The sequence below is a fragment of the Myotis lucifugus genome, unplaced genomic scaffold (genome assembly GCF_000147115.1).
Source record: "Myotis lucifugus unplaced genomic scaffold, Myoluc2.0 scaffold_208, whole genome shotgun sequence".
NCBI classification, from domain to species: domain Eukaryota; kingdom Metazoa; phylum Chordata; class Mammalia; order Chiroptera; family Vespertilionidae; genus Myotis; species Myotis lucifugus.
This window is the reverse complement of record NW_005871256.1, coordinates 1,727,121-1,748,569: the sequence shown is the minus strand read 5'-3', so window position 1 is coordinate 1,748,569 and position 21,449 is coordinate 1,727,121. Positions and strand designations below refer to the sequence as shown.

The 21,449-nt window shown below is 49.0% G+C and overlaps 1 protein-coding gene across 1 annotated transcript in view; it reads left to right on the top strand.

Annotated features, from left to right (window-relative positions):
• LMTK2 (lemur tyrosine kinase 2) overlaps nt 1-20,060 on the top strand; it is a 42,368-nt gene extending 22,308 nt beyond the window's left edge. The window contains exons 8-14 of the mRNA XM_023761439.1: nt 3,450-3,534; nt 4,776-4,897; nt 6,702-6,851; nt 8,357-11,342; nt 15,040-15,172; nt 15,385-15,627; nt 16,541-20,060. Coding sequence (XP_023617207.1) covers nt 3,450-3,534; nt 4,776-4,897; nt 6,702-6,851; nt 8,357-11,342; nt 15,040-15,172; nt 15,385-15,627; nt 16,541-16,569 — 3,748 coding nt within the window. The 3' untranslated portion in view covers nt 16,570-20,060. The remainder of the gene's footprint in view (nt 1-3,449; nt 3,535-4,775; nt 4,898-6,701; nt 6,852-8,356; nt 11,343-15,039; nt 15,173-15,384; nt 15,628-16,540) is intronic.
• The last annotated feature ends 1,389 nt before the right edge of the window (nt 20,061-21,449 follow it).

The window sequence follows — 21,449 nt, the reverse complement described above, 5'->3', positions numbered from 1 at the left end:
GTGCCCACAACCCTGGCATGTGCCCTGAATGAGAATCAAACCGGCCAGGGCGGTAGGGCATTTTTAAAGTTGAAATTTAGAATATTTATTGGCTGACTCAAAGTCAGATTTTCTGTGTTGGTTGAAAATAGAATAGTCCACATGTCCAGCTGAAAGCTGTGAGCTGCATTTGGAAACTGCTGTGGTAAAGCACCCCAGTACATTTTATTTTTACTATTGTTTAAGAAGAGAGCTAGGCCTGGCTTTAGGTAGCCTGCATGTTTGCAGTCGGACACAGGACATTCATGACACTCAGTGACTGTCAGTCATTTTGCTTGCCATCTGCTACCAGGAATTCAGATTATTCAGGAAAGCACAAGCAGGAAGTGGGGTGTGGTTGGTTTTGGAAAATGGCTGCAGTGGCATTGAGCTGCTCATGAGAGCTGTCCTTTTGCAGATGGTAAACTCCAGATCTGGGGGGAGTTGAGGACAAGTCGGGTGGGGATTCCTGAGAACCGCGAGCTCCCAGGCGTGTCTGTCAGCCCCACTCTCTCGGGTGGCTGAGTCGTGTGCAGCCACTGACAGGGGCGAGCCAGAGCCTGGACAAGGGGCGAGCCAGAGCCTGGCAGCCTGCCCACTGGACCTGTTTTTCAACTTGAAGGAAGAAGATACTGGTGTGTTTGTGTTTCCTGACCAGAACCAGCATTGACGTCAAGAGTTAACTCTGTTGTTCAGAAGTTGCACCTTGTGTTTTTCTCATCTTTAGCTTTGCGTGTTCTGGGCTTCAGAGAATATTTTTTACCAATTTTTGAATCAAATTATATCATGATCATCTTGAATCTGGGTAGCACGTTAGCATTTCCTGTGTATTTTATTTTATCCTGATAAAGATTAGCCCTTGCAGGTTCAGCCCTGTTGTTTTCGTGAGGGCACGGAGGCTCTGATGTGCTGAGCGACTTGGCCAGAGTTACCCAGTTCTTAAGCCGTGGAGCTGAGACTAGTGCCCGGGTCTGACAGTGGTGACTGGGGTGTTGGGAGTGGAGGGAGCAGGTTTCGCAGAAAATCCCTCCAGTCATGCCACTGTCTTCTTCCCCCTCAGCTCTGGCTCAGTTAGGAGAGGTTTCCCTTCTTTCCCTGGGACGGTCAGTTGAACTGTATGCGAGGTTTGCAGTGCCATTTACAATGTGCAGATGCCTTTTGCACATAATGTCCCATCTTTCACCTGACCTTCACATCTGAAATCTAAAGGCCTACAGTGACCACGAGTAAGGAGAGGAGGGAGGAAGCGGGCAGTCCAGGAACTGCTTGAATGGCCTGAGCAGAAAGTGTCCGGAGCTCCGAAGGGGCTGCAGCCAGCCCCAGGCTGAGAGAGGAACACACACACACACACACACACACACACACACACACACACACCCTCCCTCCCCCCCTCCCTCCCTCCCTTCCCCTCCCTGTCGGAATGCTGGCACCCAGCTTTTAATTCTGGTCTCAGGAGGGAGGTGTGCGGAGGCTGTGAAGGGTCTGTGTATAGAAACTCCAGAGATGCTCATTAGTGGTGCTCAGTAGCAGGACCTCTGTTGGCAAAACCTGCACACTGTCCAGCTTCAGCTTTGGGTCCAGTGGGTAAAGCTGCCCCCTTCAAGCTTTCTTGTTTCTGCCCTCAAATGGCATACTACTTCTGTCCCTCCGTCCCTTTTTCTTCTCTTTCTAAATGTAGGGGCCAATTCTGTTCTTAAGATTGGAAGTTTCTCTATTATTTGTAGCAATGGAATCGGGGGGCAGGGGGCCCAGGTTTTTCCCAGACACATCCACAGGTCTGAAGGCTTCTGGATGGAATGCTGAAAATCACCGTGTGTAAACAGAGATGTGTAGAGAGGAATTTAGTGTAACTTAATTATTTGGGAGATTAATTGGAAATTCAGATCAGCACATGTTTGTGGAGGACCAGCCATACGCACAGTGCAGTGCTCTGGCTGTTGACGTATTGTCGTGGATAGTCACTGATGTGGACAGCGTGAAATGCTGCTGTCCTGTCAGCTTTGGGACCCTAACAAAGGCACTTCAATTCTCTGTGCCTCGGTTTTGCTGTCTGTAAATGGGGAAAATAATAGTATCCCCCTCAAAGGTTTGTTGTGAAGATTAAATGAGTAACAACACACGTAAAGTGCTTAGAGAAACGAGTTGTGTAAAGTAAGTGCTTTGTAAATATTAGCCATTTGAATATAATTGAATCAGTGTTATATACCAAGTTGCCATTGAATTATACCAGTGTTAGTTATTGCTGTTGTCATTCTCATGATTATATTTCAGATGTGAGCTTTGGAAATTAAAATCTTTGAAAGTAAGAATTTAAGAGTTAAAGTTTTTGGTCTTCTATCATCATATAAAGACAAACATTTTAAATTTTAGACTATAGATTTTCAGTTTTTGATAACTTTTATTCATGATTTAAAACTATAAACTCATTTTTAATTTAGTGGCCTTTTTTATGTGTATGCCAGTTGATGACTTTAAAAATTCCAAGGACTAAAGCCAAAATAAAAGAAATTTAATCTGTTGTTTATATAGGAAGTTCCTTTAAGAAAAGTAATTTTTTTTTCAAATTATGTGTTTTTGAAAATCAGTTTGCTCTTACATAAACTGTATAAGTAAATTGTTTTAAGTAACTCTTGCAAATGTGCTCTTTAGCTCCCTGGTGGAGAGGAGGAGTTTGGAGGAGATGAGAGTAATTTGAAAAGGGCTCCTTCTAATGCCTGTGCATCATTGAAAAGGGAGTTAAAAACAAACAGTTTTAATAATGTAAACTGGGGGGCTTGAGGTTGTAACTTTACTAATCTTCACCAGACTATTACTCAAGTAATACAAGTTATTGTAAAAAATATTCAGACAATTTAGACAGTAGTATTTTTTTTAAAATATATTTTATTGAATTTTTACAGAGAAGAAGGGAGAGGGATAGAGAGTTAGAAACATTGATGAGAGAGATCGATCAGCTGCCTCCTGCACAGCCCCCAGTAGGGATGTGCCCGCAACCAAGGTACATGCCCTTGACCGGAATCGAACCCGGGACCCTTGAGTCCGCAGGCCGACGCTCTATCCACTGAGCCAAACTGGTTCGGCAAGACAGTAGTATTTTAGAGTTCCTTCTTGACCACTCTTAAAAGACTAGGAAGGGAGCCACAAACCTGGTGTTAATGCAGCACAAGGTACAGATATGCTCAGTATTTGACCTTAGCCGTCATAGCTATTTGCAAAAATATCTGATCAACTCCATTATTTAAGTCACTAAACTATAATATGTAATCGATTTGCTATAAAAAAAGAATTTTAAAATATAAATTATTAAATAGGGAGCTCAAAATACTACTCTGATTCCCAGAGAAAGCCTTTTTCCATAGCGATGTCCTGTCATGTTTTCTGGTCACGGATTTTCCTTGTTCTTGAGTTCACTTCACTCTCTCTGTTTTCAGCGACTTAGCCTTGCGGAATTGTTTTCTTACCTCGGATCTAAATGTGAAAGTGGGAGACTATGGAATAGGATTCAGCAGGTACAAGGTAAGCCAGAGCTTCACAGGTTCTCTCCTTAGTCGTTAGTCGGATTTAATTTTTCCTGGTCCCAAGGTGGTGCTAGCACAGAATGCCACTCCTTTTCTGAAAGAGGGTGAGAATCTTGTGCAGGCGGCCTTTTTGGAGAGTCCCAGTCATTTAAGTGGGAGTGTTGGCGTCTGATGTGTGGTTTTTCTAAATCAGTGACTTTGTCCTGGAGGTTTGGTTTCAGCTTCCCCAATGCTTTGTTTAAAAAGACGTGCACTGGGTGTGATTGACACAGTTTGATGCTGTATAATAAATGTTAGTGTGCATTGGGCAGTATAATTAATGCCATGTGTATAATAAAATACACATGTCACATAACTATTTCTCCCTTCTATGTTCAGTAAAATTTTGGATCGAATTCAGTAAGCTTGGGGTTTAGGTTTTTAAACTGTCACAAACATATCCCCAAAGAAAGGAAGAGTAGGTGAGGTTTTATCTGTGTGTGTGCAGCCCAGCTGAAGGGGAGGAGGTAGCTTGATGTGGGGCGAAGAAGGGAACTGTCCGCTCCACGCTGCCCGGAGACCTTGGCGCAGCCGCTCGACCTCCTTTTCTGAGCAGCAACATGAGGATAATATCGGTGCTGTGCTATGGGGTTCGTGTGGCTCAGTACTTTTTAACCAAAAATTATTTGCGAATATAAGTTGGCCATTTGTTGATATAGTAGCTCTAGTGTCTTGAGCACTTACTGTATATTCCAGGCACTCTGAGGTGCTGGCCTGCATGATCTCATTTAATCCTCACCACGAAGAGAGGGAGGGATTGCATCACCTCCTTTGATGGATAAGGAAAGAGGCCGGGCATGTTTGTTTCCTTCCTGGAGTCCCTCGCTGGTTAATGGTTGAACATGGACTTGCAACCCAGCCTGTCTGTTCTGAAGCCTGCGCCCTTATTAACTGGCACCACTCTCCTATTCGGGGCGTAGAGCCCAGCTCTTTCGTTCAGAGTCTGTGTTCTGGGCATCAGATACAGTGTACCTTCCTTTTCCAGGAAGGGTGACTGAGCGAGTGTTTGTGCTGAGACCAGCTCATGAAGCCCAGGAGGCTTTGGAGAGACCTCACCCACCTCCTGCCCAGAAAGTCTCTCTTTATGCCCACTTTCTTTTGGGTTGAGTATTGTTTTCTGAGAATGACCTGGAATTAAATTACTGAGCTCATTAAAAGTATGAAAGAATTCAAAATTCTGTGTGCTTTCTAACAAAACAGGAGGATTATATTGAAACAGATGACAAGAAAGTTTTCCCTCTGCGATGGACTGCTCCAGAGTTAGTAACCAGCTTTCAAGACAGACTACTAACTGCAGATCAAACTAAGTACAGTAACATTTGGTATGTATTGATCTACCATTCTACTAGGCTTTTGTGTAGCAACGTCCTAACTCTTTCTCCTGGAGCACTTTCTTAAAGGGAGTAATTGAATAAGTTGTAGGGACTCAAGAGTGCCTGGTGGTATGGAAAAGACAATGTACGTATTGATATGGCAGTAGTCACATTGCAGTGACATAATTAACTTTTTGAATACTGCCTCTCTTACCCATTCAACAATAATAAGCTCCATAAAAGCAGGATCCAAGTCCATTTTCTGTGCCTACCACAGGGTCTAGCATATAATACAAATTTAATAAATATTTATTGAAGTGAATGAAAACACAGAAAGGCTAAGTACTTCTTGAACTTGATTGAGAAATGTCGGTCCTTTTATTTCCTCTGATAGAAATGATCTCTCAGCTTAGATACTGAATATGCTGATTGTTTTCACTGATTTGTGAAATTAGCATCGGAGAATTTAATTCATGTTATATTGTATTGTACAATGTCAGATAATACATTTATTTAATTCCATACAGCTTATTCAGACCAGCATTCTGGTGGGTATTGATCACAGTCACGTAAACCATCATTATCCAAACCTCGCTGGATATCAGAATCAGGAGGGAGCTTTTCAGAAAAACCATTTCCTAGGCCACACCGGCATCTGCCAGCTAAGAGTCCTGGGGGCGCGGGATCCTAAATACCAAAGTGTTCCTGAAAGCTGCCCAGATAACACACATGCTCAGCCCGGTGTGGGAGCCATTGCCATAAGGAGGAGACAATCATGCACGACAGAAGGCAGGAAACAGAGAGAAATGCGGAGACCACGGAGAGGAGGTGAAGGGTCAGTGTCCATCTGACTTGAGCAGCAGAGGCCACTTCCCTGGGGACCAAGCAGTGGACATGAGAGCAAGTGGGACCAGCAGAGAAGGGGCCTTCTTGCCTTTGGTAACGGCTGCACACCTGGAGGCACTGAGAGGCTGGGCAGGTGGCGCTCTTGGCACACAGATAGCTGGCAGAGTGATGGAGGGAAATCCCTTCATAACAGCAACATGCCCCCAACTACAGGAATAACTACAAGAAATGTGTGGGCTCTAGCCGGGTTGGCTCAGTGAACAGAGCGTTGGCTGTGACTGAAGGGTCCCAGCTTCGATTCCATATACATGTGCCTCGGTTACAGGCTTGATCCCTGGCCCTAGTCGGGGCTCATGTGGGAGGCAACCAATCCATGTGTCTCTCTCACATCGGTGTTTCTGTCTCTCCTCCTCCCACTTTCTCTAAAAAATCAATGGAAAAATATCCTCGGGTGAAGATTAACAAAAAAAAAAAAAAAAGAAAGAAAGAAAAAGAAATATGAGGGTCCAACAGGGAAGAGTTGTTCGTGTAAAGATTTCTTTTAGATCCATTATGAATGGAACTCTTTTTCTACCATAAAACTCAGAGTTCAGTATATTTATTTTCTATCTAACCATTTTGCTGAACTCCTAAGTCATTTTCATGATCTTTCAAATAATTTCTTGACTTTTGAAGTTGAGAGTCAGATTAGCTCCTCCCTGTAATTGTGCCTGTCTCTGTTTCACATGGTTTTGCATTGGCCAGAACTACCAGAGCTGTGTTTACCAGTAGGTAAGAGGAGTCCTGCTTGCCGTGGTCCTCAGTTTCATGAGAATGTCTCTTTTTCAGATCATGTTAGAGAGCTATCTTTACTGCCTTTCAGTACACACCTTGTCCTTAAAGTTCCTAGTGACTGCACAAATACTGTGGATGTTAAAAATTCAACGTCTAAAGGGAGAAAGAAATAATCACTTTCTTTTTCCCTCAGGTCCCTGGGTGTGACGCTTTGGGAACTTTTTGATAATGCTGCTCAGCCGTATTCCAACCTTTCCAACTTGGATGTTCTTAACCGGGTCATTCGAGAGAGAGACACAAAACTCCCCAAGCCCCAGCTGGAGCAGCCTTATTCTGACAGATGGTTGGTGACTTCCTGTTTCTGTTTTTATACAGTAAATGTTGTATTTTTCATTTGTATACTATTCATGACTTTTAAAAGAATTAATGTATATTTTTATAATTTAACATTGTTTTTGAAAAATGTATGGAATAAGTAGGAATTTTTGTGTATTATGCACAATAAAAAATGTGAAGTCAGATTCATTAAAGTCAACAGTAATTGAGTTTGCTATTGCGGAATTGTTTTCAAATGAAGCTAGCTATAAGTGATATCTAACGTGAGAAAAAAGATAGCATAAAAATGATAATATTTAAATTGGCAGTTGAAACTAATTTGCATAACATAACATGTTCACATTTGCAAAACAAACTTATTTTTTATGCGTCTTTGAACCAGTTCTTACTCCATTTCCAATTAAGATCTGGTTCACTTACCTTTAGGCCTCTGTCTACACCCCTGAGTGCCCAGCTGGCATTGCCCCTGAAGGTTGGTGCCCCTGCCTATAGGCAGTGCTCAGCTTCCCAGGTTGTTAGAACCATTGCCTCAGAATAACTTGGCATATACGCTGTAAGTTGAATACTTTGAAGTTGTCTTTGCGCATGGCTACCCTCGGCTGTGTTCAGCTAGCCCTTGGAAGACCAACTCCTGGCTGCTGCCTTCTTGGGCTTCATTCTCTCTTCCCTCCACTTGCAGCTCCTTTTATGGTCTAAGGAAACCATGTGCTGCAGAAGATTATAGTGTTACTGTTCGTCAGGGGAGTAGTGAGATGAGTTACAGCAGCATTTGTCTGTGTGAGTTTTTGCAAAATAAAGTGAATAAATCTACAAACTCAAGGCAAGTGCATTCTTTCCACACAGAATACCTGTGACAATTGTTTCACGAGGACAGCATGTTAAAACTGTTCTTTCTGAATTCAGTAGACAAGTCCTTGGTTAAACACCAGAGGAACAAATGACAAGGCAACAGAATTGCTGTGATCCTGTGGAATGTCCTGAGAACACAGAAGTTAGTGGTCAAATGCATTATTTCTGCATTTCCTCTCTCACCATGGTCTCACCAGGAACTGAACGACTTCATGTGGCCAGCAGTGATTCAAGTGTAGAAACTTCTGGGATGTCCAGTTGGCTTAGGGCAGCGGTTCTCAACCTGTGGGTCGCGACCCCTTTGGGGGTCGAACGACCCTTTCACAGGGGTCGCCTAAGACCATGGACAAACACATATATAATTACATATTGTTTTTGTGATGAATCACTATGCTTTAATTATGTTCAATTTGTAATAATGAAAATACATCCTGCATATCAGATATTTACATGAGGATTCATGACAGTAGCAAAATTTCAGTTATGAAGTAGCAACGAAAATAATTTTATGGTTGGGGGTCACTACAACATGAGGAACTGTATTAAAGGGTCGTGACATTAGGAAGGTTGAGAACCACTGGCTTAGGGGCTCTTGTAAAGTCTTTTCTTATTCTAAAAATGATGTGTTATCAGTCCGTTAACTACCTGTCGTGTGTCCCTCAGGTATGAAGTTTTGCAGTTCTGCTGGTTGCCACCAGACAAGAGACCAGTGGCCGAGGACGTGCACAGACTGCTCACCTACCTGCGCATGCAAAGCCAGAGGGACTCGGAGGTCGACTTCGAACAACAGTGGAACGCTCTGAAACCAAATACACACACCAGGGACACTTCCAACAGCGCTGCGTTCCCCATCCTCGACCATTTCTCCAGGGATCGGCTTGGTCGTGAAATGGAGGAAGTCCTCACCGTGACGGAAACCAGCCAGGGCCTGAGCTTTGAGTATGTCTGGGAGGCAGCTAAGCACGACCACTTTGATGAACGCAGCCGGGGCCCCCCAGACGAGGCCTTGTCTTACACGAGCATCTTCTTTCCAGTTGAAGTGTTTGAGAGTTCACTTTCAGATCCCGGGCCCGGGAAACAAGACAGCAGTGGCCAGGAAGTCCCCGTGAGAGCCCCGGGAGTGGTTCCCGTTTTTGATGCCCACAACCTTTCTGTTGGAAGCGACTATTACATCCAACTAGAAGAAAAAAGTGGTAGCAACTTGGAGCTCGATTACCCACCTGCACTGCTTACCACTGAACTGGAGAATCCAGAGAGGACGAGTGACAAGGCGCCCCAGTTTCTGACACTCAGGGGCCTTGAGTTTGAGGAATCCAGTACAGATGAGGATTTCTTCCAAAGCAGTACAGACCCCAAAGATCCCAGCACCCCTGAGGACATGCGTGCCACCAGGGGCCCCGAGAGCCCTTTCAACAATATATTTAATGATCTTGACAAATCGGAGGATCTGCCCAGTCACCAAAAAATATTTGACTTAATGGAACTGAATGGGGTTCAAGTGGACTTGAAGCCGACCACTTTAAGTTCAAGTTTGGACGACCCCAAAGACTCACTAATAACAGGCCACCTTGAGAAAGAAAAGCCCGACAAGCTTTTTGACTGTGAGCCTCTTTGCTTCTCAGAAAGCCTTGCGCACCAAGATAATTTTGATCCACTGAATGTGCAAGAATTGTCAGAAAACTTTTTATTTCTTCAAGAGAAAAACTTATTAAGAGACTCATTGTGTAGCAAAGAACATATAAATGACCTTCAAACAGAACTTAAAAATGCTGGTTTTACGGAAACCATGTTAGAAACTCCATGTAGGAACACTTTAGACACCAAGTTTAAGTTTGCTGAAAATAAACCAGGCTTTTCTTTGTTGCAGGAAAACATAAGCGCAAAGGGTCAAGACACACGTGTTGTGCTCAAGGACCACGCTTTGAGCACCTCGTGGCCGTCTTCCCCGGAAGTGCAGGTACCTCCTACCTCGCTCGAAACAGAAGGAACACCTCACAGCGCACCAACAGATACGTTCCCGAAGCCGGGAGAAACCACGCCCAGGCGTTTAGATGTCAGCATCCATGACGACCGTCTTGGCCAAGAAGCAAATGTAGATTCTGTGATCGTCCCAGTTGAAATTCCCTCCGCCGATGCTGGAGCAAACAGCACAGGCCCTGAGTCCCACGAGCTGACTCAGCAAAGTGAAGAGGCCTCGAGACGGACCCAGAGTGACTCTGCTCTGGTGGATGACATCTTTGCCAGGGAAGCGAGTACAGAGAGTAGTCTTCCGGAACTGAGACAAAACCTGCAAAAGCAACCCCCTTCAGAAGACCATCCCAGTGACCGTCCACTAGAGAAGAGCCCGGGAGCCGGGGACACTGCGCATCAGCTCAGCTGTAAAGATGCTGCAGCCGAAGGGGGCTTGGTGTCCGCCCTTTCCTCGGACTCGACTAGTCAGGACAGCCTTCTGGAAGACAGCTTGTCAACACCCATTCCAACTTCAGAACAGTCGGTGGAGACCCCCGATTCTCTGGACTCCGTGGACGTCCATGAGGCTCTGCTGGGTCCTCTAGGGGGCGGGCAGGAGAAACTCATGCCCCCTGACAAGCCTGCAGACAGTGGATACGAGACCGAGAACTTGGAGTCGCCTGAGTGGACTCTGCACCCTGCTCCCGACGGTGCCTCAGCCTCAGACCTGGCCCTAGCAGGCGACAGCCGTCATGGCGAGTTGCCTCCCAACCCTGTCATCGTCATCTCAGATGCAGCTGACGGCCACAGAGGGACCGAAGTGACCTCCCAGACCTCCGCAGCTGGCTCTCAGAGCTCACACCGCGACTCTGCCTACTTCTCAGATAACGATTCTGAACCTGATAAGAAGTCGGAGGGGGTCCAAGGAACCTCAGTGTCAGCTTTGGCATTGGTGATGGGTCAGCCTCTGCCAGAGCCAGTCATCCCGGAGCAAAGTCCTGGCACCGCGGACAGTGGCCTGGAAACCAGAAGCAGCCCGCCAGACCAAAGTGGTCTGTCTGCTTGGCAGAATTCCAGTCTCCTGGAATCAGGAGAAATGGCCCAGCCAGCACTGACAGACAGTTCCAAAGAGCTGCATGCTCCTGAAGACGAGGCTGGCAGTCCCTCGAGTGTGGTAAACTCGGAGCTGAGCAGCGGCGATGATTTCGAGGCACAAGAAGAGCCCCCCTGCACCATCGCCTCCACCGGGACAAACACCAACGAGCTCCTTGCGTTCGCCAGTTCCACCCTCCGCTCCGGCAGCCCGTCGGACCTGCCGGTGGATCAGCCCTTCCCCAGCCCCGCGGAGGGCCCCAAGCTGAAGGAGCCAGACATCGAGGGGAAGTACCTGGGGAAGCTTGGCGTGTCGGGGATGCTCGACCTCTCCGAGGACGGGATCGATGCAGACGAGGAAGATGAGAACAGCGACGACTCGGACGAGGACCTGCGGGCGTTCACCCTGCACAGCCTCAGCTCCGAGTCGGAGGATGAGGTCGAGCACCCTGTCCCCGTGATCCTCAGCAACGAGGACGGGAGGCACCTGCGGAGCCTGTTGAAACCCCCGGCGGCGGCTGCTGCTGACCAGCTGCCGGACGCCTGGAAGAAAGAAAAGAAGGCAGTGACCTTTTTTGATGACGTCACCGTCTATCTGTTTGACCAGGTATCTGTTACTTCCATGTCATCATAGTAGAGGGTTCCAGAATGTGGCGGGACATGGAGTCTGCTCTGTTTTCCCACTTTTCATTTTGAGGGCACGGACTGCTTTTTTAAAAAGCCATTTGCGGTTGATGGCTGTTACAATTCCAAGAATATGCAGATATGTAGTTTGCACAGGGAACTCCTATCAAATTAAGGAAGGACATCTGTGCTCTTCCTGGGTCTCCCGGCAGAGTCCTGCTGAGGTTGGTTACCCTTCACAGACGTTGTTATAATCTGACGTCGGCAGGAACACCCCGCACGCAGGTGCACGCTGGCACAAGCTGGCTCATGATTAGCCCTGGAGACGCGGCCCAGTGGCAGTGCCTGTGGGGCAGCAGCAGGGTCTGCGGCTCTCCCTTCCTCCTCCCCCCTTTTTGTTCTCCTCCCCCCTCCTGCCCTCCTCCCCCCTCCTGTCCTCCTCACTGTGGAGCAGGCGGCCGCTGTGCACCACACGAGGTGGGCTCAGACTTTGCCTTCTTTAAAAATGAACCAGCCTGTAATTCAGACTTTTAAAAAAAATATTCTTTGTCGACTAGTCTCTGTAGTCCTTGAATTTGCTTCCTGAATGAGCTAGATGGTGAGGAAAGCTCAGTCACAGACACGTCTGAATGGGACCCTTTGTGTTCCAGAAGGTGTGGGAGTCCTTGGCCCTGGTCTCCCTAGAGCCGCCCGCCCTCCCTCTGTGTTAGTCCTTGGGACTGAGGCTGTCAGGCCTCTCTCAGCTTTGTGCCTCCTCAGGCGAGGTTGTCTTTCCAAGAATGTCGTCCACATGGACTCCACAGCATATAACCTTCGGAGGCTGGCCTTCTCTCCAGCACGTAAGGCCTTCGAAACCCACCCGAGGCGCACGGGTCGGTAGTGCCTGCCTTTGTGTTGCTGAGCGCTGTTCCGCGCGTGGGTGCCAGTGGTCTCGGCATTCACCTGCTGAGGGACAATGTGGTTTTTCCACTTTGAACAATGTGTGCAGGTTTTCGAGTAACATAGATGGGGGAGGGGGTGAACACCAGGGGTGTGATTGCTGGGCTGTATGGTAACTGTGTGTTCAGTTTTTTAAAGAAAATGACCTTTTCCACAGAGGCTGTACCACTCCCATCCGCAGCGCAGGGGGGTTCAGTTTCTCTTTATCTTCCCCAGTGTTTGGTGGTGTCACTCTCTTCTATTTTAGCTTTTCTATTAGCCTCAGTCGTGATCTTAAATTCATTTCCCTGTGGCTGGCCAGTGAGGCTGCACGACTCTTCATTGCGCATTTATTCCATGCACTCATTTGCTGTCTGTACGTCCTTTTCAGTGAAATGCCCCATCTTTTGCCCATTTTCTTACCTGGATTCTCTGTGTCTTGAGTTTTGTTTGAGTTTTTTAATAAAGTCTAGATATGAGTCCTTTGTCAGATCCATGGTTTGGAAATATTTCTCCCAGTCTGTAGGTTGTCTTTCACAGAGCAAAAGTTTTAAATTTTGATGGACTCCCATTTTTCACTTTTTTTTATAGATCATAATTTTTTAAAATCTGTTTTTATTGATTTCAGAGAGAGGAAGGGAGTGGGAGAAAGAGATAGAAACATCAATGATGAGAGAATCATCGATCGGCTGCCTTCTGCACGCCCCCCACTGGGGATCGAGCCTGCAAACCGGGCATGTGCCCTGACCAGGAATTGAACCATGACCTCCTGGTTCCTAGGTCAATGCTCAACCACTGAGCCACACCGGCCGGGCTGGCTCATACTTTTGTTATGTCTAAGCACCCTTCACCAACCCCTAGATCCTGAATATTTTCTCTAAGTTCTATGTTTAGATCTGTTACACATTTTGAGTTGATTTCTGTGTAAGGTTTAGGTTGGGGTTCATTATTTTATGTTGGGATGTGTGTGCAGCTGTTCCAGTGTTGTCTGTTGAGAAGACTGCTCGCTGTCCATTGAACAGCCTTTGCACTTTCGTCAAAAATTAAATGACCATCTCTCTATGGGTCTATTTCTGAACTTTTTGTTCTGTTCCACTGACTTGTGTATTTACCTCTTTGCCAATACCTCACTCTTGTGATTAAGTCTTAAAATCAGGGGTGTGATTCCTCTATCATTTTTCCTCTTTTTTAAAATTGCTTTGGCTTCTGTAGTTCCTGTAATTTGCCTTATAGATTTTAGAATCAGCTTGTCTATAGCTACAAACAGAAATTGTACTTGGATTTTGATGGGAATTGCATGAAACCTAAAGCTCCGCTGGAGGAGAATCGACCTCTTCACTGTGTTGAGCCCGGATGGTGACCTCTGTGCCTCTTCATCCGCTGGTTTTCAGTGTGTGCAGGGTGTTGTGCTGTGGCTTGTTTTGATTACCCTCACGAGGAGATGCTCACTGGTCTCATAAGAGAAGGTGGGCAGTATTTCTCTTTTTGAAAGAGATTGTGTAGATTTATTGATCTTTTTGAAGAACTGATTTTGATTTCATAGAGTGTTTTTTCTTATTTTCTTTTCAATTTTATTGATTTCTGCTGTGTCATTTATTTCCTTCCAGTTGCTTTAGGTTTATTTTGCTTTTCTTTTTCTAGACTCTTAAGGAAGACACTTAGCATGTAAGACCTTTCTTCTTTCTAATATGAGCATTTCATGTTATAAACATCCCTCTATGTGTTAGCTGCATCCCACAAATTTTAATGTTGTATATTTATTCCGTTCAAAATACTTTCTAATTTTCCTCACGGCTTCCTCTTTGATCCTTAGATTATTTATACACATGTTAATTTTTAAGCCTTCGTGGGTGGGGGTTCTCTCTTTAAGGTGTTTGCTGTGCTATTTGAACTCAGCACACCCCGAAATGCAAAGCGGGCCCTGGAGTGAACAGAGAGAGCTCAGGAGCCCTTTGGTTCTGGTTCTGAAAGCAGCAGGAGGGGGTATTCTGCTGCCAGAAAGGGGAGAAGAAGTCCCTTTTTATTCCCTTTCTCGGTCCCAGCCCCAGGCCATCCCAGGGTGGCAGCAGTCGGGGTGCCTGGCTCCGGTGGTCATGAGGGGGCAGATGCCCTCTCCACCCAGAGGGCCTGTGATCTCAAGAGCGAGGAGAACCCCTGAGCTCCCCTGCGGAGCTGCACGAAGTGTGCAGTGCAGTGGGGGCCAGAGCCCCAGCCGGAATACCAGAGACCCCACAGAGATTGAGGCGCCCAGAAAAGCAGCCCCATCGAGCTGTTTCTGAGCTCTCGCTTGCTTCCAAGTGCGCATGGCAGATCTGGCCTGAAAGGGCACCCTGCACACCACAGCACTGAGATGGAGCGGTCGGGGGGCTGCCGCCCCAGGAGCCAGTCTGGCCCGAGAAGGGCACGTGCACAGGACAGGCTCAGGAGTCCAGGCCGGGAGCTGTGGTTGGGGGCAGGGGCGGGGGTGAAATTCACTGCTGTTTGCTGTCTTTGAATTCCGGCCTTCTTCCCGACCGGCCTGCGACTGCTTACTTCTCAGAGGCCCCACGTAGCTGCTTCGTGCATTCTGCCCGGGCTTTGGAGCGCGTTCAGTGGGAGAGACAGGGCTGCGTGTTCCTATTCCACCTCCCAGGACCAGAAACCACCTCCTTTAAGATGAGCATTTCACAGCCGGTCGGTCAGACGCACCGCGGCCTGCGATGCGTGCACCTGCAGCTCCCGGGGCAGGCGCTTCCTGACGGGCTTTTTGCTTGTCTTTTCAGGAGACCCCAACCAAAGAGCTGGGACACTGCGGGGCAGAAGCCCGTGGCCCTGAGCGGAGCAGCCCAGCACCGCCCTCGGGTTCCCCCTACCTGAGCAGGGGCATAAATTCCGAAAGTTCCACCGATGAAGAAGGTATTTCACTTCACAGACGGGTTTAAAATCAACTAAAAAGAGTGCGTTGTGAATGTAAACATTTGAAGATGACTTCACTGTTGCTTTACGGGACCCGGCGCACCATCTGTTGGCCGCGCGTGTTTGCTGAGCTGCAGGGTGCACTTGTGTGTTTGCTCTGTTCTTTGTCATCAGCCGATCACAGGAGAATGATGTCTCATTTTGCCTTGTAGGTGGAGGCTTTGAATGGGATGACGACTTCTCCCCAGACTCCTTTATGTCAAAGACAACGAGTAACCTTCTTAGTTCCAAGCCATCTCTGCAGACTTCTAAGTACTTTTCTCCACCGCCACCGCCCCGGAGCGCGGAGCAGAGCTGGCCCCAGACGGCGCCGTACTCCCGGTTCTCCATCTCTCCCGCCAGCATCGCCAGCTTTTCTCTCACACATCTTACCGACTCGGATATTGAGCCAGGAGGTGAGGGGGTGCTGGCCCAGGGCCGTCCTGGGAGACCCGTCCCCCTGTTCTTGAATGCATGTTCGCCTGCTGCTTGCCTGGCGGGGTAGGGTATGGACAGTTCTCTATGCAGCTTGCGGGGCCACATCCCACCTTCCAGAACCTGTTACTCCAGGGGCTCAGTACTACTTGCAGGTGTCCCCTCGCTGCCCCTGCTGGGCTGGCTGCCTGGGCAGAAGCGGGACTTGCCCCCGTGTGAGGGCCATCTCTCCTCCCTTTTTCTGCTTTTGCTCCTGGCTACCCCACCCCTGTCTCCAGGTCCTCCTCCCCTAGAAGCAGCTCTTCAGAAGGCTATGCTCCTAAGAACACTTGGCCCCAGGTTTGGGATTGAGCCCAAATTCACCCTGGTTTTTCCCAGGAATGTTGATTTTGCCATTAAGTCTTAGTCCTCGTGCGATACCAGAGGCCTGGGTGGGAATCACGGGCGGGCACGTCTGAAGTTGTATTATCTGCACATACGGACCCTTTCTTCCCCAGAGCTAGATTGGAAGATAAACGTTAAGAGGTACATTTTTTTATTTGAAGTTTGCAGATCAAATAATAACTAGGAAACATAAAGAGCTTTTGTTTGTGTTTGTGCTGCGCTTAATTGTGCCGATTAGATAATGGGCATGGCCTAACGCCTTGTCAGAGGGGCAGATGTGTGCCGGCCAGAGCCGCTTTCTCCTGCGCCCTCAGCCTCGACATTGACCCAGCGTGGGAGCTGAGCAGATGTGCTTGCTGCCCTGGGAAGAACACCTGGGGCTCGGCAGGTGCTGGGCGTCCGCACTCGCAGCTTCAGTTCCTTTTTCTGCCGTGCAGCTCAGATGCTACCCCGACTGTTTTATCTGGGACAGTCACTTTAACCCTGCTCTGCTTGCTCTCTCCTAAACAGGAAGCAGTGAAGATGGAGAAAAAGATTAGGTGGATGGTGATGCACTCTCAGGTTCCAGGCTGCTTCCCCGCGGCGGCGGGCCTGTGCTGCCCACCGAACAGCGCCATCCACGCGACATCTGCTGAGGCGGGACAGGGAGAAAGACTCAGAGGCGGAGAGGGAGCCAGCACTGGGCCCCGAGCCCGGTACCCACGGCAGGAAACCCGTCTAGGGAGCCGGGGTCCTGTCTCGCGGGGTTTGCTGCCCTGGCAGCTGCGCGCCTGCAGCCGCTCTCACCACTACAGACACTCGGGCTCTGGTCTTCCTTGGGGAGGGCTGGCACTGCTCAGGTGCGTGGAGAGCTGTGGGCTCCCGGCTGTTTCTGGTTTCCACGCGGGGTTCTCTGTCCACACCCGTGCATCCGTCTGCGCACGGGCCCAGAGGACGCGTGGTGGGACTGGGCACCGTGAGCCATATTTATTATTTGTAAGAAATCACTAATTGCTTCTGTAATTGCACTGTGGGTACATGTTCTAAGAGTCCCTGATATTGTACAGAATCTTAAGTTATTCAAGGAAAATAAGGCAGGTCAAGCTGGTGCTGCCCACTAGTTTGATTTTTTGGTTGTATTATAGTTTATTTGCTCTGCATGGTACTTGTAAAGCTGAAATATTTGGAGTGTGTGCAGTCCTTAGAGTTGCTGGAGTTGTACAGATGGTCCTCTTTCGTAAACGATAACTGATTCCGAACGCTAGTGCTTCGAGCCTCATAGGAAAGGTTTGGATGAGCCCAGAGAGACTGCTCTTCGGTCGATGGGCTGGAACCCCTGTTGTCTCTTCTCGACGCGGTGGTTTCCCTGTAGCGGAGGAGGCTTCTCTGAGGAGCTGAGGGCCTTGCAGCCTCTGTGTGATTCCCCACCCCGATTTCTAAACCCTTTGGGTAAACACCAACAGGTGGTGCGCCCCAGCACTGAGTGCTGGTTAGACTGTGCGGTCCCCGGGCCCTTCCCCCAGAGGCACTTCCCTCCAAGCTGCCATCACTGGACACCTGCTTGGCTTTCAGAAGCGCAGGCTGCTGTGGCTTCCGTGTCCTTGGAACTCCTTCCGCAGGAAGGTGGGAACTCGGAGGGAGGAGCTGCTCCCCCAGGCCTCTGGCAACACGAGGGTTTGATTCTGTTTGTAAAAGCTCAGCCTCTGGTGTTGAGCTCTTAATACCCCCGAGCGGAACTTTCCCCTAGAACCCCTCCGAGGCCTGTCACGGCCAGGTGGCTGGTGTCTGCAGCCGAGGAGGTGCCCTGCATCCCATCCCGCAACTGAGGAAGGAGGGACGAGGGACAGCGGCGGAGCCTCCGCAGCCAGCATGTCCTCCTGGTTGGAAGCGGGGCAGCCCTGCCTGGCCGCTCACCCAGACGCCACCCCGGGGCGCACTGCACTGACCCTCCCGTCTGCGTTAAGCACCGAGTTCTCCCCTTGCTTGGAAAAGTGCAACCTCATAGTGTTGGTGGCCTCCTCCTGCAGTTCTGAGTCCTGGGGGCTCGGCGTGTCCATCCTGAAGCCAGGTCTGCAGGCCCCACAGGCTGCCCTTCCCAGTGTTCTCGGTGCTGAGGTGCTTTCCCACTCCAGCCGGGCCCTAGGCTGACTCCAGGCCCAGGGGGCCCCGGGGTGTAAGTCACAGGAACGCCGTCCCAGGGCGAGATGCAAACGTGTACACTGGCTAGAGTGTAGTAAATGTTGATCCTTATTACCAATTCTGGTTCACTCCACTAACTTCTTATACTAGCAATAACGTTCCAGAGTGAGAGACTTCAGATGGAGAAGAGCCCTTCCCCCCCACTTGCTGTGAGCATGGAGCACCACGGGGCGGGGGGCGCTGCTGGGAGCTGGACCCTGTGGTGTGCACTTTGAAAAGTTAACAGGGCATTAGAAGGTGATTTTGCCAAAGTTGCCAAACTCTGAGTTTCTTACTTATGGAGACTTCCTGAGCTTTCTGAATTTTTACATCTAACTACCAGCTTGGTTTAGAGAGAAATAAGGCCATTATACTAGATTTTTCAAAGTATAGGTTTAAGGGGTTCAGACTTAATGACTAAAATCAAGCCGATCTATAGAATATATAGTCTTACACAGTCAGCCCAGGCTAAATCTGGTGTTTTGGGGTTGACCATTTTTCACTATGATCAAGGAGATTTTAACAACATAATTCTCATTTTTATTTATTTTAAGTCTGTGTCGATCTCATAATTGCCAAAAAGGCATTTTATACATTGAGTTGGGGGGGAGGGGTTGGAGTAGATCTTACTGTGGGGTTGCATGGTGGGGAATATTTTATATTTATAATGAACACGTGCGTGAACATGTTCTTTTGAAATCTCAAGCAATACACAGGAAGTAAATCGTGTACACTAAAATTTTCAGCCCATTTTTGAAATGCCAGCGTGTGCTTTGTTTTTTTTTTACTCAGTTGTATAAAAGTAGTGGGTTTTCAAGCAGTACTTGCTCTAGTAAATTATGCAGTGAAATAAATCAGTGATTCTCTAGGGAATACAGGTGGGGTTTGAAGTACCTGCCTCACAACATTTCCTGGCCTCCCTTGGAATTGATCAGGTTTCAATGAGTCTTACTTTGGTGGAGTTGAATCCCATGGTACAAATAATCTAACCTTCATTTCCTTCCTAGCTAGGTGTTAACTTGTGTTATCAATGACTGTTGTAAGTCAAAAAGAATGTAGAAAAGTGCTCCCAAATCCTTCTGAAACGTGGACTGTGGTCTGGGAAGAAGCCATTCATCTTAAGGGTGAACCAGCTCAGCAACGCTGAATGGAAAACCTGTTCATTTTTAAACGTACAGGTGACTGTTTCTATGGAAATGGGTTTATCTAAGACAAGTCTTTGTATGTCTTGCTGCCATGAAACACCTTTAAAAGCCTCTTGGTATTATGTCCATAGGGTGTGTGTAGGGTTAATGACCTAACTTGCCGCATGTTTGCCCTGAGGGCCCAGGTGTGCGGGAGCAGCTCCCGGCTTGGCTTGACTCAGCTGGTCATCTGAGAATCCCAGAAGCGAACCCGAACCCGGGTCAGGGGCTGCAAGACACGCGCCTTCTGAGAAGTAGCCTTAGAGTAAGAATGCTGTAGTTCCTTCAGACCTGAATCTCAAACACAATCTTCCTAGGTTGTGATGGGGTTGGCTCAAGTTTTGACTGTTAAAAGGAAACTTCTCTTTAACGTATGAATAAATCCTCAAAGATGTGTTGACAGTATTGAACTGCCACCAGCCGTTACTGGAATGGCTGGACATGTCTAGTAGGTCTCAGAGAAGGACCTCAGGGGCAGTCACACCTGTGCGGTTTCCCTGTTGAACTTTAACACAATCGTAAGAGTTATATTCACGGCAATGTAAGTTAATGAACTTTCAGTTTAAATTGTGTACATTTTTAAATTGTAAGATTTTTACTGTATATTGATGCATAGTGTGATTCAATAAATTGCTTGTAATTTAAAAACTATTTAATATTCAAAATAAATATAGTTATATATTTATAAACTCTTGCTGTGTTTATTCTGTAATTTTAACACGGAGGCCCTGGGTGGGTCGCTGGCACTGCCCTGGTCTCCAGATGCCCTTTTCCGAGACAGACCTGAATCCCACGCGCCCCAGAGAACAGACCGTGGTGACAGGGAAACTGAGCTTTCACGCGCATTTGTGCTGCCTTAACGCGTGGCTGTAATCCGAAGCCTTTGATGGTTTCAGAAGCATTTTAGTTCCTGAGGTCCAGCACCCAGTGAGCAAACCAAGAGGCGAATCCGCTCTAAACCAGCCTTTCCGCGCCCTGAGTGGCCCTCATCCCCATGGCGGGCCTTGCTCTCCTGGTCCCAGCGGCCAAGAGCACCTGACAGGCTCTTACCAAGACTGACCACACCTGGCCCCAGCTCGGGTTATAAGAACTCCCATGTGACCCTCAGGGAGGAGATGGGGACCCGTGACCCCCGCTTCAGAGATGCCCAAGACAGGCAGCGAGAGACAGCGCTGACCCTGACCCTGCGGGGGTGGGGCACAGGCTCCTGCGGCACCGGCCACGGTCTCGCTGCACTCGGGGCGCGTCCTGTCAGCCCCCAAGGACCCGAGCCAGACGCTTTCCACGCGCCTGTGAACAGTGCGACTGGGTAAAGCACGTGGGTGCAGAGCCGGGTTTGTGCCCGAGCTGCCTGCCTGCTCCCCGGAAACCTCACACCGGCGACCAGTTATTTCCCGGCGACGTGCGCGCAGGCGGCGCCCAGGTGCTCCGCGGGCGGGGCGCCTCCCCTGGCACCCGGACCGGGGCGGCGGGGTGGGGTGGGGGAGGGGGTGTCCCAGAGCCCCCGGGCGGGCGCTGCCGGGTTCGCCGGAACTTGGGCTCCCGCTCCTGGAGGACGTGGCCGCTTCCCGTTTAGGATACGCATTATTAAACACGCTCCTCCGCGCATTCTCCAGACGGGCTCCGCGTTCCGAGCCTTAACCCCACGGTCAGGTGCGGCCGCCAGTGCAGCGCCGGCTTCCTCTCCGCGCCGCTGGGCTCCCCGGGAGGCCTCAGTCTCCCCAGCCGCAGCCTGGGCTCCGCGGCGGGGGTGGGGGCGCGACCCGGGCTGGGTCCCCAGGTGCGCGCCCCGCGCCGCCTCCGCGGACACCGGCCCCGCCCCGGCCCCGCCCCGCGGGTCATTTACATGTGGCCGCGGCCCCGCCTGGGGCGCTAAAGCGATGGTCCTTGTCCCCCGTGGACAGCCCTGGTGCGTGCGGTCCCTGATTCCCCAGGTAACCGGATAGTGTTCGAAGGTCATGCTCCCGCGGTAAGAATAACCAAGTTCAGGTCCCCGTCTAGTCTTGGAAAAGAATCTGGGGTGAGAGATCTGGTTCTCGGAGCCCTTAGATATAGGCCACCTCCAATGTTTAACCAAG